The sequence below is a fragment of the Branchiostoma floridae genome, unplaced genomic scaffold (genome assembly GCF_000003815.2).
Source record: "Branchiostoma floridae strain S238N-H82 unplaced genomic scaffold, Bfl_VNyyK Sc7u5tJ_193, whole genome shotgun sequence".
Lineage (NCBI taxonomy): Eukaryota > Metazoa > Chordata > Leptocardii > Amphioxiformes > Branchiostomatidae > Branchiostoma > Branchiostoma floridae.
The window spans coordinates 33,356-51,686 of NW_023365789.1; the positions used below are offsets into that span (position 1 = coordinate 33,356).

At 41.7% G+C, this 18,331-nt stretch overlaps 1 protein-coding gene across 1 annotated transcript in view; it reads right to left on the bottom strand.

Moving 5' to 3' along the window:
- The window catches only part of LOC118408547 (leucine-rich repeat receptor-like protein kinase PEPR1), an 18,058-nt gene extending 7,347 nt beyond the window's left edge, over positions 1–10,711 (bottom strand). Inside the window, exons 1-12 of the mRNA XM_035809355.1 lie at positions 10,007–10,711; positions 9,632–9,907; positions 8,942–9,493; positions 8,491–8,603; positions 8,091–8,240; positions 7,711–7,787; positions 7,336–7,515; positions 6,904–7,201; positions 6,267–6,412; positions 5,915–5,964; positions 5,394–5,549; positions 4,913–4,998 (exon numbers count right to left, since the gene is read on the bottom strand). Coding sequence (XP_035665248.1) covers positions 4,913–4,998; positions 5,394–5,549; positions 5,915–5,964; positions 6,267–6,412; positions 6,904–7,201; positions 7,336–7,515; positions 7,711–7,787; positions 8,091–8,240; positions 8,491–8,603; positions 8,942–9,493; positions 9,632–9,907; positions 10,007–10,550 — 2,628 coding nt within the window. The 5' untranslated portion in view covers positions 10,551–10,711. The remainder of the gene's footprint in view (positions 1–4,912; positions 4,999–5,393; positions 5,550–5,914; positions 5,965–6,266; positions 6,413–6,903; positions 7,202–7,335; positions 7,516–7,710; positions 7,788–8,090; positions 8,241–8,490; positions 8,604–8,941; positions 9,494–9,631; positions 9,908–10,006) is intronic.
- Positions 10,712–18,331: the final 7,620 nt, after the last annotated feature.

An 18,331-nucleotide genomic window follows, 5' to 3' on the forward strand; every position in this document is an offset into this window, starting at 1 on the left:
ACACACCTTTGTGATGGTGATGAGATGCATCGTATTAGATATTAGTTACAGGGACTGATAGAGTAAACCCCAATACTAGCCTCTGTCCACTCAGCCACGGTGCATAATGGTACATGCACGTACATTGCTATTGGTCAATATTTATCTGTATGCTGTTTCACAACTTATTTAATTTTAGCTTTTTCAAGTCTGCAATCCGGAACCGATTTGGTCCTATCGCGTATGGCAATCTTCGCGTGATGGCAACTTAATTACGCTGGCACAAATATAACGTCGTTCTCTTTGCCTTTCTTCGGGTACTTGACCTTCAAACGCCCCTGGGAGGTGGCATCAGGCCAGCCGACATGTTCATACCGCAATCTTCATTTCCTGAGAGCACAATCATGTAACCATGGAGAGAACGTTATAATGTACAAACCTACCCGCGCTGCCAAAAGATGTAAACATGTCCAATTTGAGGTTTTATACTTTAATTTTCTCATTTACATAGGTTAGTAATTAAAAACTGTGCAATTGATAAGAACATAACAACACGAGGGTCCAATGCGGTGAAGCTATAGTTTGTAATGATTAGTGATGAGATGACTGAGATATGACCCTAACACTGATACAGCAGTGACCCCGACTCTAGCCTCGAGTTCCGTAGGCACGTTACACACACCGCGGCTATGGACCAACCGCGGGACTTTGCTATTTGGTTCGATGATTATCTGTTCACTACATAAAAATACCAAACAAATAAGCATGGCATTGATGTTCTGGTTCTTGTTTGATACGGCAAGTGTGCCGAAAGTTGCAAACACGCCAAACGAGTTTTAGACTTGACTTTTTTTAAATCTTAGACGTTGATAACAAAGAGTACAACCGATAGGAAGACTAAAAGTAAAAGTGATACAATTTCAGTTTACATTTCTTCCTAATCAATTGAACAATATAAATTTTAAACAGCAACACTGATACAGTAAGAACCCGAATATTAGCTTCTCGCCACTGATTCACATTAAATAAAACATGACCATGTGATAGTCACATAACTTTCATAATGACTGGTTTCTACTTTCCACCCTGCAAACATGCTTGACAGTTCGTCTGGCCTGAAGACATGGCAGGAAATCGCCAGAGGGCGCTTTCTACCACCACGGATAAAGCGCAAGTAAGTTGTATACAGAAAATGTAGTGGATCCGTGGATTTCGATACAATTCAAACGACTTCCGAGAACGTGAGATGTTTCTTTAGACTAACAAAATACCCAGCACAATAGTATGCCCATTATATTAGGGATCATGCAGCAAAGGACAAGGCAGGAAAATTCTGGCTTTCACGTTAGAATACCAAATCTTTGGGGGAGGGCGGCGGTAGTCAAAAGTTGGTAACGGATGAACAACCCTGATGTGTATCTATACAAAATATACAAAGATGTACAAAGCAACAGATACCTCTCCCATTTGTCTGATGTAAGAGCTCTCGTTGTTTTATCCAATCGAAATGAGAACACATTACGTTGCTATACCGTATAGCAACGTAATGTGTTCTCATTCCTACCATAAGTTATGGTAGAAAGCCCAGGACTCCAGTACTGGTATGTGGTCAGTTTTAACAGTCAAATTCTATGCCCACGAATCAAGTATATAATTGTTTAGAACGCAGTCATTATGTGACATACCTGTATATCCTCGGTTGTGTTCGTCCTTTCTTAAGAAGCTTCGTGTTTCAGAACTGCCAGCAGGAGGGTTGTCTAGTCACAGTTGAGTCAAAACACTAACTGCCAGTAGGAGGGTTGTTTAGCCACATTCCTGCATCTAAGGTGTGACAGTGTATGACGTTAAGGTCATCAACCTCAGTGTGTACAAAGGATGTTTGTAATATGACTCCAGTCGTAACTTTGTGAACATCGGGTTAGCTGTCTTACATTTAGTACGAACATAAGGGCAAAATTACCGCATGTTCAAATATGAAGGGTAAAGGGACGCAAGTGTAACGATTTCAGGAGAGAGAAAGTAGATAAAATAGGGGTGTGTTGTTTTGGTCCAGTAATCATGGCGGACGACTCTTTTCACCTTTGACCCAGGTAGGGCGGATCCCCAAATGCTGAAATGCCCCGAGGCACATGTAGGACTAGGCTGCTGAACGAGTCGGCACAACAACAAACCAACACGTGACGCTTAGCCTGTAAGTTCATCTGAGTTCAACTTGGTAGAAATCATTCTAAAATTGAACTGTTCTTCCCTACACAAAAGTTGGGCGTACCAAATTTTTGGCTGGCCAACTCCAGTCTTTGTCAAGTAATGAGCAATACGCTGCTTCTGTAAAGTAACGCCTTGCAGACACAACACTTAGTCCTTGTCAGAGAAGACGTCCGATTATTACATTGGAAATTACAGCCCAACTTTGCTTCAAAACAAACTCTTCCATGAGGGGTAGACAAAACGAAACAAGGCAGACCTTTTACGGCGGTTGTTGTTTAATTTGACGAATTTTAGGCGGTTTGTCGGGCGACTTCTAGCGAATAGCGTTTGACACGGATATCTTGCAGTAGTCTCTCACCACCCCTGCAATACCGATGCTTCTCGTTAGGGTGACGAATTGCCTAGCACACTGCAGGTTGCGGGCAGGGGTCAACTCACTGTTGAGTTCTCCAAACTGACCCATGTACTTGTTGGCTCGCTGTTGTTGTTCATTGACGGGTCGACGATGGCTAAAACGTCACGCAAGTTACGCTGTGTCCTGCTTGGGTTATTCAGTCTGATGCGAACAGTTCTGAACGTTACTTTATTCAGATTCAAAAGTAGCCTGACATTCCAACTACATGTATTCTTCCGGGGTTTATACATTGTCATGTAATGCATTTAAACATCGCTAATTGGAAAGGTCGACTTAACAGAAAAAAAACTTGCAAGATACGAAAAATACATACATAGCTTGAATACAGAATGGATAGACATCAACGTTCATTCAATGGACACGCGCTTTCTTGCAGCTTCTGTTTTGTTCATGCTACCAGGTACCTGCCTACCTGCCTAGTCCCTTGTTAACCTCCTGATCGGTGCTGGGGGTGTTTGGACAAGGTAGACATGAAGATGGAGAGCTGTCTCCAGGCCCTTCAGGCACATCATAATATAAAAAAACCTCGTGAAGGCTTCTAGGAAGTTTGGTTTCTAACCTTCTCATAAAGCAGTATATAAGTGGGTAAAGTCTGTGTGGGTAGAACATGCCTATCAGAGCTGCTGTTCCGCAGATTGTGCAAAACAAACCTTCAGGTGGGTTACTGATGACACTTTACCAACTTTATCTGTTGGAAGTTGTAGGATCAGACCTCATGTGACTTGTCCATAGAACACAGTCGCCAGATGCCGTTATCACTCGTGGAATTTTATTTCACCGCACCAAAAGATTAACAATGAAAATAGCTATGAGCACAATAAACAATGAAAACATTTACGCTGCCGGTAGTATATCATTGTAAATGCCATGATACTATTTCATGAACATCATTTGAACGCTATCAAAGCACTACAGTATTTATCATTTGTAATGCAGCATAAAACCAGCTAAAACTGTTAACAGCTTTGTGTACTTTGATTAACCATGTAGATTCTAACTCTTGTTTATGCTGCATAATGTATCAATAATCTATCTCTTGAATTGTTCAAATGTAAACATCACAGCTGCAGAATACTAACCACAGGTGATACTAATATAACACCATCCGTAGGACGTACATTGTAATTTTGTGATTAGCTAACTCCTCTTACATGTTATGCAGTCTTTTTGACCAATTTCTATTATTTTTCTAAACCTACCTATAACACCACAATCGCATAGCTAGTAAGATAGAAATGATGTAACAGTAGTGCAATTCTGATACATTTTGTCCTGTTTTCAATTTCCATCTTACACATTACGGATATGCTTTAGTACATTACTTCAGCTCATGGCTCATCACAGGAACTAAATGGTCCCAAGACGAATCATTGTGACAGCTTTTACGTTGTATCATCATCATTCCAAGCTGTTGTATAGTGTTGGTCTGTTCACAGATATAGCTGACGTGCCTCAAAACCTTAACTACAACTGAACCAAACTAGAAGATATTATGCAGTGAACAATAAGACTAATCTTAGCATAAAGTTCATCTGAGTTGGAAGACTACACGTATGTACAGTGTGGAAAAGACTCTTCTTCAACTCAGGAGTTTGGATGAAACAGAATTTTCTGCCGAATCCCCCAGTCTCCTCCAGCTCTTTGTCCCGGTCTCTCTGGACTGGCAACAACACTTGACCAATTGCTGGCGTCACAAGTGATAAAAGTCACGTGTCCAGAGCAATCGGGTCAGATTGCCGAAGAAGGCGGAGTGATTCGGCCGAAAATTCAGGTGACCCGTCCTTACATGGCTTTACATCATACTAGTTTATTGTTGCGGTAGCAGAGAAGTCACCACAATACTCCAGTCGACAAGTTCTCGTACATGACAGATGTATGCACTCTACAGTTACTTCCTGCCAGCTGTAGTCTGTAATAAAAGTAGAAAGTGTCTCAAATCCAAACTGATTTTAAATGTTCAAAGAGCTACGCGACAAGTCGGAGTCATAGAAAAGAAGAAAATACTTTCCTTTAACCCACCAGTCCGACTTTATTGTTGTCGAGGTTACCGCTGTGTTAATCTGCAAGGTTGTTTTATTGTATATTAATTTATACAAATCAACAGTGCTGCCTCAGAGTTGCACTCCGTAACTCACTGCATTTCATTATAAGAAATGTCAGTGCAAATAGCATCACTTTACTGTTTCTACATGCAATACAACACTCTTAATCTACCGTACGTTTTCACACATTTCTCGTCAGACAGCAAGGTACCGGCACTTAGAGGGGCCAGGAAAATGTCAACATCATATGATTAAATGAGTGTTTTACCTTCATCTTCTCCACAATGATAATTGCCTGTCGAACCTCCTCCCGGCTGAACCTGTCCTTCACATGGCGAAGTCGGTCAGCACAGTCTGGGGAGGAAAGTGACACATGTTGTCTGGTAAGTGATAATGTTCGTGGCCCTTCTGTAGTGTACCGGTGTAATAATGGTGGTGACTATAGAAGGAGAAGGTTATGACTGATGTTCGTAATCTTTTTTTTTTTGTTTTTTTTCTGGTAAGGTCATGTTCCAAATACAACTCACATATAAAGGTTGCTCTCTGACAACGCAATACTGAATAACACACACATGTAGTTAAGAACCACAGTTTCCTTAGCCGTTGGTTTAGAGAGTTAGGCAATATTAGATTTGGTCATTCGTAACACGAGGTACAAAGGGACTTGACTCGTGGGCATGAAAGCTATATTTATGTAGTACAGCATAGAGGTCTTTATCGTATATAAAACATAAAGCTATCCTTCTCACCGTCAAATGAAGGCCTGTCCTCCGGGTTCTGACTCCAACATGTCTGCATCAGCTGACTCACTGACGTCACGTCCTCTCGGTCTGTGGGAATCAGGGTCAGGTCAGGTCGCTGTCCTGACGTCACGGCAAGCCTGATCAGGGCAGAGTTCACAGCATCTTGGAAAGAAAAGGGTTTAATGAATCAAAGCTATCAAAGCTATCTATTATAAAATTTATATAAAAATAACCATTCAATCTCTCCTCTAGTATGTGCATTGCCTCATTGATTGTCAATCACCTACATTGTATCGATTGGAAACACTACCGCCGATGAAGTCGGTAACTCGCAAGTTTATGGTGTAATGTAAAATGTGGATAACAAGTTGAAGGCTCCAATTTTGTTATGTATTATCCAGGGGCTTCGACCCGTCCGCTTTGCGTGGGTACATGCGCACTTCGAACCTTGAATTAGCTTACTACTGCATCTTATGAGAAGAGCCGGATGTCGTGATGAAAGGACTGAGCTGAGATCGTGTACTCACTCCCATATGGCCCCGTTCTTGTTACTATCTCCCAAAGCAGCACTCCAAAACTGAAATTAAGACAAATCTTACTCAGATCGAAGAAAAAGTACAATTAATTGGCTTTATTCATTTATTTCAGTTTTATTTGTTCCACTGCTTGGATCATTAAAGTAGTAAGCTCAAGAGCGCAGAGGACTAGATCCCACTGACGCCGTGACGTACTAATATCTGTTTATTAAACAACCCTACCGACATAAGTTCAGTTCTAATCTAGGAGTCGGAAGCAGCTTTTACGTATACGATTATTTGTGTTATTCGTTTTAATCCATTTAATTTTGTTTCTTTGTCAAAAGAAAAACGATATAAGTACCTGTAGACGTCAAACTTCTCAGTTGGAACAAGGTTGATATCCATGAAGTACTCAGGTGGCGCATGCGTGATTGTGCTTCCTTCTGGACTGGTTTGGGTGACAACACGAGATTCAATCTTCCACTTGGACAGTCCGAAGTCTGAAATCTAAAATTGTATGTTCCCCAAAATACGGTTATTAAATTAATACATTTTTCATTCTTTTCAAAACTGACTAAACTGACATTTTTCTCTTACAATAGTAATCATCACCTTCACGCCACACCTACACCCCCCACCCCACCCCCAGTGAGACATTTCCCCCTAGAGCAGACTTACCGAGGAGGGAGTGGGTGACACTGAACAGAGCCAGGTCAACGATCGCAAAAACTGGGAACAACTTGTTGCAACGGGGCAAGTCTGCAAGTGCAGCTTGCCCATACAAAGAGCAATTACAAACCATTCAGCACCTGTTACAAACTGCAGTCTTGGTCCATCCTGCTCAGACGGTGACCTGAGAGAGGCCACGAGGCAACCAGCAGATAGATAAAGAGTTGGAGCGACAAGATATGATGATGATTACTTTCACATGAAAGTCCCCATACAGTACTTCACAAGTGACCAGGTGGACATTTATACCTTACACTGGTAATTGTTACCTTCACATGGAAGTCGCCATCCAGTAGCACGTTCTCTGCCTTCAGATCACAGTGGAGAATCTGTGGGTTCTGGCAGTGCAGGAAAGTCATCCCCAGGGAGATCTCGTGCGCCATTCTCCACCTCAGGGCCCAGGGCACGTCCACATCCCGCAGCAGCCCGGCCAGAGAGCCGTTCTCCATGAAGGGCATCACGATTGCGAAGTTTGGGTCCAGACAGACCCCCAGCAGACTGATGACGTGGACCGAATTGCTGGCCAGCTTCAATTTCCTTGCTTCAGAATACAGCACTTCTTGCTCACTTGAGATATAAAAAAACATGACAAAAATATGTTTTTTATTTGTACAACTAAACAAACCTGTGTGCAGTTTGTATAACATTAAAACTATCGTGATAGTAGTAGTAAGCGTAAATTAAAGAAACCAAACCCTAACCTTCCTTCTATCTGGCGAGTCAGCAGATATTTGACAGCTACGTCCTGCTTCCAGTCCAGATGTCGGGCTTGCATTACGTAAGCGAACCCCCCACGGCCGAGAATGGACTGTTCCTCCAGTCGTTCAAAGTTGATGATGGGAAACTTTTGGTCAACCGTCACGCTGGGGTATTTTCTTGCGCTGGAAAATACATCATCATAAATCATCTCAGAAAAATTGGTAAATTCAATATATCTTTTAGACCTACCGGAATAGTTTACATTTAATTTAGTTAAAAGGGACGTTTTTGTATGAAATTGATTTGTTGTCAAATTGCGTTTGATTAGCCTTAGATATCAAACAGACATTTTCTAGCAGAATAGAATATGCTCGTACCTGCTCTGCAGACCATCCGCCTCTTGGCCACCAACAGCACCGACGGCTCCAGTGTCATGTCCTCTGCGATCTGGGGTCTGATGGGGAAATTACGATATTCTACTTGGGAACATGGTGTATTTCTTGTATTCCGTTTAGCGCATCGTGTGATCTACTTTGTGGTTATTTAAACAGAAATATCAATTTTATGTATTGAACGATGTCGGTTTAATCTTTTTTCAAACACATGAACACAAGACCCTTCACAGCTTCTCATAAAGTATTTGTATCCAAGACAAACGTGATGACAAACAGCTAACAAACTGAACGTTTACTGAAAAGGCATAAGTTGAAGTCAAAAGTCCATTGTAAACACAATTGTCATTCACTCACTCACTCACCCTGGGTGTAAGTTGATCCGCCAGCTGCTGAAAGTCCAGGTCTCTGAGGTGCTGCTCCAGGGCGGAAAGTGTGGCCGCCTCACCTTCCTTCTCTTTCCACTGTACCAGGGTCTGGTACACCTGGTCAGGAACGTCGTCTGGGGCGGAAGCCTGGCAAAATAATGCAGCCCAATATCATTGCCAATATCTCCAAATTATGTTATAAGGAATTAGGATGGCGGCTAATGATAAGGGTTTTTAGATGTAAGCGTGATGAAAATATTTATAGAAGTTAGAGAGTGATTTCTTTAAAGACAATTTCTTTGTTACAAACAGTGTGGACATTTTGGCTCAGACATTGATGCTATTTTTTCTCTATTTCTCTGTAAAGTTCGTGAAACATAAAGAAAAATAGTCTCACCTTAATGGCGTCCACCGCCCTGTTGCTGAGCCCCAGGCTCCGGGCCAGAGGCTTCCACTGGGTTTGGCTCATCCTCGCGGACAGGCGGTTGAAGGCACGAAGAATTCTCTCATCTTAATTAAAGAATGTTCATTTCAATCATTGCATATACGATACATTAATATAATATTTTATGATATGATAAAATATAAAATTATATTATATAATATGACATAATATAAGGTAACACGTGTACTTCGATTCGCAGTGGGAATAGAATTAGAAGTCTAAAGGTTTCATGATCGTGCAAAACCATTAATAAAGGTTAAAATCATAAAATTTGAATTTTGGTATTGAAAGTGATATAGTAAGAACTTTACAAGTGTAATGATTACCATAAAAATATTCAGCTAAAAAAAGTATTATACTAATGAAAACAAACTTTGACAGCCTGTCTACAAGCATGCCTCACCTTTCTCAGCCTCCTGTTTCAGGAAGGCCATGATGGCGCCGGTCCCTTGTTCACACACGTCCTGTGGAGGGTATGTCAGGGGGTTTCCAGAAACATCCAAGTCCTTCAGCTTGTCTGCTCGGTGAAGGGCGGTTGGGAGCCTGGTGATGTTGTTGTTACTTATGTCCAGTTTCTCCATGGCAGGTAGTTCACACAGGACTTCTGGGAACGTGTCGAACTTGTTGTTCCAGAGGTGGACCTCCCGTAGGTTGTGCAGGCGACTCATGGTGCTCGGCAGGGTTCTGAGGAGGTTGTTTTCCAATGCCAAGTACCACAGGTGTTGTAAGTTTCCCACTTCATCTGGGACCATGTCAAACTTCCGTCCGACGCTTTGTCCAGCGTACAGTTTCTCCAGTGTCTTCAGCTGCAGCACCTGTCTGGGGAACTCATCAAACTGACAGCAGTGGACATCGAGATTCTTCAGCCTGGTGAGTCGTGTGACGTCATTGGGGAGGCGTCTGATGGGGTTATTACTGACATTTAACAGCTCAAGGTTAGGGAGCGAGCAAACACCTGAGGGTACCTCCGTCAGCTGATTGTCATTAATGTGCAGTTCTCTCAGTTTCTGCAGCTTTTCCACACCAGGAGGGAAGGTGGAGAGTTTGTTCTTACCGACATGTAACAGCTCAAGGTTAGGGAGCGAGCAAACACCTGAGGGCACCTCCGTCAGCTGATTACCATAAATGTGCAGTACTCTCAGTTTCTGCAGCTTTTCCACACCAGGGGGGAAGGTGGAGAGCTTATTGTTACCGACACCTAACGCCTCAAGGTTAGGGAGCGAGCACACCCCTGAGGGAACCTCCGTCAGCTGATTATCATTAATGCCCAGTCCTCTCAGTTTCTGCAGCTTTTCCACCCCAGGAGGGAAGGCGGAGAGATTATTGTTATCGACATTTAACACCTCAAGGTTAGGGAGCGAGCAGACACCTGGGGGAACCTCCGTCAGCTGATTATCATTAATGCGCAGTTCTCTCAGTTTCTGCAGCTTTTTCACACCAGGAGGGAAGGTGGAGAGTTTATTGTTACTGACATCTAACACCTCAAGGTTAGGGAGCAAAAAGACGCCCGGCGGAACCTCCGTCAGCTGATTACCATCAATGCCCAGTTCTCTCAGTTTCTGCAGCTTTTCCACACCAGGAGGGAAGGTGGAGAGTTTATTGTTACTGGCATCTAACACCTCAAGACTAGGCAGCATACAAACTCCAGGTGGAACCTTTGTCAGCTGATTATCAAAAATGGACAGTAATGTCAATTTCTGCAGCTTCTCTATCCCAGGAGGCAAGTTGGCAAGTTTGTTACGATAAACGTACAGATGTGTCAATTTCTGCAAGGAGCCGATCGCCTGTGGCAAACTTTTCAGCATGTTGCCGTCAGCGTCCAAACGGTAAAGTTTCTGCAGACGGCCGATTGCTTCCGGGATGCTGCTTAGTTTGTTGTTGGACACATCTAGAAACTCCAGGTCAGTGATATCAAACACCTCCTCCGGGATGGACGTCAGATCCTGGTTACTCAGGTCAAGTTTCAGGCGACCGTTGACGGTCTGAGGCTGGAGGTTCAGGCCTGCCGCCATGTTGGATTATTACTGCATAATGTACATAGAAACTAGATATGATTTCCTCAAACGTGCATATGGCTGATGTGCAAGAAAGGGGCACGCAAACACATAAAATGTAGACACAAACACACACACACACACACACACATCCACACAAACATAGACATAAGATATCGGACCGGAGTTTCTTTTACGATTTCGGAGGTTGGCGGGCAGCCTCAGGCCGAAGGGCTACAGTTCCGCTAGTAAACGTAGGACGCGAAACTTAATCAATATGGCGGAAAGCCGTTTACTGCCTCTTTCCGACAAACCTATTGGTACCGTCTGTTGCCTCTTTATTTTGGTTAGAATATGTAGTAAAATTTTAATTTTGGACCCGAAAACTATAACTTTTTAACGCTTTTTTGATCGAATTTTGATCGAATTTTCCCAAGATAACGGCCTACGTGGTAGAGAAGCTCAATTCTTCATGTTTGTGTAAAATGAAAATAAAAAAATTCCATGTGATAACTTTTTTGCAATCTCCGATGACGTCATTTCTTCGAAATCGCATGAAAAACGCCGCTATTTGGGTCATCAGGCGAAAAAACCAAATCACCGTTGCAGCGGACTAATACAAAAATGGTTTCGCTGGCCGACCAACTACTCCTCGCACAAAAACAATACAACCCACGGGCTTTTCAGAAAATACGACAAATCTATGCTCAGCTATAACGATCACCAAACAATAGGGAGCAAAAGTTAGGTAGACAACAGCGCACTTCCGGCCTATTACACCACCCTTCCGCCAACTCCGGTCAGATTTGAACTCTGACCCGGAACCATAAACACACACAGACGCACGCACACACCAACTCATATACACAAACACGCAGGCACACACAAACTTGTGATAATGATGAGATGCATCGTATTGTATATTTGTTACTGTACAGTAGAAACCTCAATAATGGCCCCTGTTTACAGTCACGATGCAAAACATGTAAGTATATACATGTAACTTGACTAATTAGTTAGTATTGCTATTTATGACAGCAAACTGTGGGACTGACTGGTTCATTTTTAGCTGTTATAAGTCTACAATTGTTGGTCCGCTTTGTCATATTGCAATTTTCATGTAATGACAACTAAATTGTACTTTCACAAATATAACGCCGTTCTCTTCACCTTTCGTCGGGTACTTGACCTTTAAACGCCCCAGGAGGCGGCCTCAGGCCAGCCAGCATGCGCAAACTTTGTTTACCAAACTTTATTCACTGACTACACAGTTATGTAACCATAGAGAGAACGTTATTCCCCTACTTGACCTTTGAACTCCAGTGGGAGGTGGCACCAGGTACAATGTACAAACATACCTGCGCTGCCAATACATTTCAATAGTTGCAAGTTGGGGCGACTAGGTATTTCTGACTTGTTTTGCAAATCTCACAGGTTAGTAATGACGATCTACTCTGCAGTTTTACTGACCAATGTGTGCTTGTCATCATCGTTACACCAGAAGAATTCAAACTTTGAATCAGCTAAGCCTTATGAGTAATGGCTCGACACCTGTTTTATGCGATTTAAAAACCAAACATATTTACGTAGGTTAGACTGGGTCGCAGGCTAACCGACATGCTCACTCCGCCATCTTTATTTACTGACAACACAAGTATGTAGCCGTAGAACGTTATTCCTCTACTTGACCTTTGAACTCCAGTGGGAGGTGGCGCCAGGTACAATGTACAAACATACCTGCGCTGCCAATACATTTTAACCGATCTAAGTTGGGGTTTTAGACCGGGAATTTCTCACTTTCTTTTGCGAATTTGACAGTTCAGTAATGACGATCTACCCTGTTGTTTTACTGCCCAATGTTTTATACTTGTCATCATCGTTACACCAGCAGAATTCAAAATTTGAACATCAGCTAAGCCTTATGGGTAATGGCTCCACATCTGTTTTATGCGATTTAAGAACTAAACATATTTACAAAGGTTAGACTCTGTCGCAGGCTAACCGACATGCGAACTCTGCAAACTTTATTTACTGACAACACAAGTATGTGTAGCCGTAGAGAGAACGTTATTCCCCTACTTGACCTTTGAACTCCAGTGGGAGGTGGCGCCAGGTACAATGTACAAACATACCTGCGCTGCCGAAAGGTGTAAACATGGTCAACTTGGGGGTTTAGAGACCTGAATTTTATAATTTCTTAATACCGTAGGTTACTTATGAGAAGTTGTGCAATTGATAACAATCTACCCATTTAAAGACCTATTGCTGTCATGCTATAGCTTTTAATGATCAGTGTATTGATTAGATGAAAGAGATGTGATGCCAAAACTGATACAGTAGTGACCCCGACACTAGCCTCGAGATCCGCAGGCACGTTGCACACATCGTGACCACGGAGCAACCGCGTGACTTTACTATCTGGTTAAAAATTATCCGTTCACTGCATCAAAATATCAAACAAATGATAAGTTCCAAAATAATGGTTGGTCTAATTCTAGTTTGATATGACGCGTCTGTAATGGTTAAAATGGAAGGGTTCACCTTTGTCGGGGAAGGGTCTATTAATTTTTTCTAGGGAATTCTAAAAAAAAAAGAACTGATTAATTGTGGAGAAAAGTTCCATCCTGTGTGTTTACTGCCCTGTTTGTGGTTGTCATTATAATTACATCAATGAAAGGTAACTAGATTTATACCCACTTGGGCCAAATTGCGAGTACAAATAACAAAGATCCGCGAAATATGGCATGGACGCATTCAAACGACATCAATATGTGTAGACCCTTATTTTTAAGCCCAAGTATTTTCAATACGCTATTTGAAAGAAATAGGGTGAAAACTTTCTGTTCGAGACACACACTGGGTCTATAAGGTAAATAGATATAAAATTGAACATAACAAGGTCCCGATTACTTACAGTTTTACTCTTTGAGAAGCATTTTGCCGCCAAAGTGTTGCAGTGTTACTCTTGGAGTGTTCTTGTAAAGTTTGAATGTACAGGCGGTTTGTCGTCGCACTTCTCTCTCAACCAACTGGGCGTACTTTTGTGCTCACGTAGATATCGTTAGACTGCGCATGCGCCTCGATAAAAAGTTAACCTTCTCTCATATGTCACGTGAGGTACGGAAGTGTGGCAAAGTGCCTTCCATTATTTTGCGTGATGATTTCATAAACTTTCCGTGAAAATATCAAACCTCGACCGAAATGGTTGACAGACAATTATTGCAGTGATCACTTGGTTTTTCTTTTGCGAACTGTTAAGGCATACAAATCCATGGCGAGTAGAGATATTATGAAGTTACACCGGTGTGCCTACGTGTCCTTGTGAACCCGGGAGAGTGTTTACCAGGTACGGTGTTGACCTAACGAACGTGTAAGGTGATCAGGTGAGGGACAGTCCATTTGATGTTTTTGCGAATTGGGAGTGGGTGGGGGGGGGGTGTGTGTAGCATTTGTGAATCTTTGCAGCAGAAAGATATGATATTAATACCTCACGGACATATTACTATTTACCTGACAATACTAATAAAAAAGGGCCAAAAATATACGACGGCAATACACTTAGAAGGGGCATCTCTATGGAAGTACCAACAAACTTGCTGCTGACTTCAGAAACATGTGAGATGATAACTTAAGGGACGGGTCATTTATGCTATTTTGATGGAGGGATGCAGTTTTCAAGATTTGGGCGTAATTTGCAACAAGAGAGACGCACCGTTGGAAATATCAGTGGTTGATTAGTAATAGTTACTATGGTGATAGTTGACACGTTTGTAGGAGAGTTGACACGTTTGATCTCTATGGTTGTATCAACACGTTTTGTTCCAATCGTTAAAAAGCTGACATGCCTCTTGTTTAGAGAGACCCTAAAACCCCTGAGAGGGGCGGTACCCGGTACAGTGTGGACTTTACGATAAGGCGCAGAACGTTTTACAGCAGGGGGCTGGTGGTGCTGTGACATTTATTGATTTTTGTTTTATTAAGAGGCGCCTGCCTAAATAAATTTTACGTTGCTACTTGTGAGGATTTACGAATGACTGGTTTATTGACTATGTACTTACTTGGCAAAGTCAACAGTCACAAGTATGATGCATGTGTATGTAGGCTAGTTTTGGATGCTCATCCATGCATATTAGACAGTCTTAACGGTGAATTACGTATTGTACTGCCTCAGCGGTGTTTTGTGGCTATCCGCTAGTTAGCCAACGCCTTACACAGCCACACACAGTGTAATAATTGCCTTATGATTGGAGTTATCTTTCTTTCGTGCCTCCGTCTCCATATACTGACCTTGTGCACTCCGTAATAGTGTTTACCAAGCACGGTGTTGATTCAGATATATGTCTGGAGATGTAGGGACCTTGAAGGTGAAAGGTTAAAAACGGCTCACTTTAGTTTTGTGGGGGAGGGGGTAATCAAGCAACATTTCAATTTTTCGCTACGAGCTAGTTAGTTAAATAATAGCTTGTTATCAGACAAAAAAACCATTTGGGGTTATGATTCTTTAATGAATGACACTGTACCAAATGGTACCCAAGTGGTTAGTAAAGTAGTGGATTGGTTCACCGTCGTGCTTATACTGACCCTGTGAACTCCACAATGGTTTGTTTGTTTGTTTGAACCTTTATTTATTCATGAGAAGCTCAAATCAGCCAGCAGGCCGCTTTTCATTGAGGTCATGAGGGAGGTCAGGGTCATATAAAATATAATACAGATACAGATTACATTGAGTACTATTAGATTCATCAACATATATCACTACACATACATGGTACAAACATATAGTGGTGCATATGGCTCAGTGTTCATAGTCCGTGTCCGTTCGTTTTGGTCAATTACTTTTACTTCAGGAGTCTCTTAAAGCTGGTCAGATTTAGAGCCGTACGTGTGTCTGGTGGTAGGTTGTTCCAGACATTGGGTGTTTACCAGGTACGATGTTGACTCGGGTAAATATTGAGGAGACCGTACGGCCGTACGTGAGGTTAACGTCTCAAGCTTGTTGGAGGCATGTAATTTCGCAACATTTTAACATTTTTTGCTACAAATGGAATACTAGTTATTTCTAAGAAATGTTAACTTTTTTTATTGCTTTTAATGAATGGCAGTATGAACAAAAAGACCATATTAGTTAGTAAAGTAGTGTATTAGTTCACCCTTCGTGCCCATACAACTGCGCTTCTTGTCAGCCATATCTCAACCGTTAGTTAGTTTGTCAGCCATATAGCTTTACGTCCTTTACAGCCAGAAAAATCAATAAATACCTTCTAAGTATAATCACCATATGCCCACAGTGACCTGTGAACTCCACAACGGTGTTTACCAGGTACGGTGTTGACTCAGGTAAATATTGAGAAGACCTTACGGCCGTACGTGAGGTTAACATGTCAGATAAGCGGTTCATTTCATGTCTCGGGGGATGTCTGTGTAGCCTTGTATCTCAAAAAATATGTTTTTATAGCGTCAGGTCCTTTATGAGGAGTTTATTCTTAGAGGCTAGGTCCCAGCCCTGTACTGAAGGCGTATCTCCGTGAGGAAATTGCATAGGGGAAGGACTACTGACTCTACCTGAACTTTGACCGTTTGTGACAAACAGATTCTGGTAACTTATTCTGCTGATTTCTAGTCTCGTTACCAGGCTCTACTAGGCAGGATTTGGGGGGACTCAATAAAGTACTTTCATGTTTCCCATGGCACATCAGTTTTATATGTACTCGTTTTCTTGCTGGTCGAGTTCGTAGAATACAATGTACTATAAAAAAAACCGCCAACAATCAAACCAAGCATGCCATCAAAAAAGTCAAGTAAAGCAGTATAGGTAAAGGGAGTAAAGGCTGTGAGTGGATCCAATGTATTAGAGCTGGTCTAACTTATCTTGTACAACATTGGTGTGTTACGACTTGCGGCGGTTTACTGGTTATAGTATATGGTGTGGAGAACAATGACGGCCCACCTTAAAGGACTCCTATATACTGGGTGGATAGATAGGTAGATACAGAGTGTACCTGTTTAAAGATTATGCATCATACATCAGGGTTACATATGATACTTTGTCATGAAACTCTAACTCATAAAACAGTCACCAGCCGTCATTTTTACCCAATTTTATTTACCACGTCACACGATTAACATGCAAAATAAGCAGAATGAAGAATGTAGACAGTTACCAAATACTAAATCATTTTAAGCGCCATTAGATTATTAATTACTTTTATGTATACATTATATTATTAATGTGTTACTTTCAACCAACACCAAAATCATTCAGTTAAGTTCTATATAACACTTCAGTGTTTATCCTTGGTAATACTAAATCGATAATAGAATTCTTAACTGGTTTATGTATTTCAGTACATCATGTAGATTCCGAAAAATCAACTTAAAATTCACTTTTCGTTTACTGAATGAGTTGAAATCAACTAATGTAATGTAATTACTGCAGAAAACTAACCATAAGTAATTCAACACTATAATCTGACCTATTTTGGTACTCATAAAGTAAAACAAAACATCCGGATATTCATAACAGATGCAGCCTTATGACAGCGTGAATATCAAGTACAAATAATTATGTTAATCAACTGGTCAGAGGATTAAAACTCAAGCGTTGTACACGACTGATTTGCTATTTTGGGGTGACCACCAATTATATATTGTTCTTAAAATGACAATTATATTATTGTGATTATTTACATATGACAGCGTATCGTGAAGGGCAGGTTTATTATTTTGAAAGCTTTTAGCTAAATCAATTTTTGAAAATTCTATTCTATGTAGGTTACACAACTAGATAAATGAAACTCAAGCAAGAATATTACATATCAACTTATCGAACTATCCTAACATTTCTACCTTATTTTATCATCAGTCTGGAAGTTTGCACACTAAGTACATTTTTCACAGATCTACGTGTATTTTACAAACAATTGGGCCATAACATGCTATAACATGCGTCTACGACTACAACCTAATATTATACCAATCAATATGATACTTTTTAAAAAGCTGCTAGTAATTATAGCATTGCTACCTTAACGTAGAAATCAGTCCTTTCACAATGGTGAATGTTTTTTACAGATCTACAGATGTGCGCACCTTTGATGACAAAATGCCATTATTGACAAAGCGCTCTGTCAAACTATAGAAATAGCCCGTCAGTCTAGAGACAGTCTAGAGATTACACGCTATGATTACACCATTGATAATGAAACTTCACGAAAAGTGGACATCCTGATGTTGATGACACAGTTGCTTCGGTAGCTTATTTAGCCTTCGGCCTCTTCACAAAAGAATCCACCATCCTCACCAACTCCTCAAACAGCGCCCCCTTCCACGGGTCCTCGTCCTGCCCTTTGGCCATGTTGATGAAGAGGAGCTGCGCGAAGGGGATGGACATGGGGCCGGGCGGCGGCCATGTTGTCTTCTCCAGCATCACGGGGATGATGGGTGTCTTCAAGGTGTGCGCAAGCGCAACTTCGTTCCTGCAGTTTGCAGACTCGGCGTAAGGGGGTGTCACGCAGCTGACAACGACCTGAATGTGAGATATGCAATAATATCAGGCCCAAATCACATTGTTTCGTACTCTACATGGGCGTCAGACTACAAACTAAATATTGCTGTTATTATATTACTGAATATCAAGCTGGTGTGTTACGCCGAAGGGTAGACATACTAAGGCATACCATATACCCACTCACTCGCATACTCAGTCATACTCACACTCACTTAGAGACTTATTCATCACTCACTCACTCACTCACTCACTCACTCACTCACTCACTCACTCATTCACTCACTCACACCCG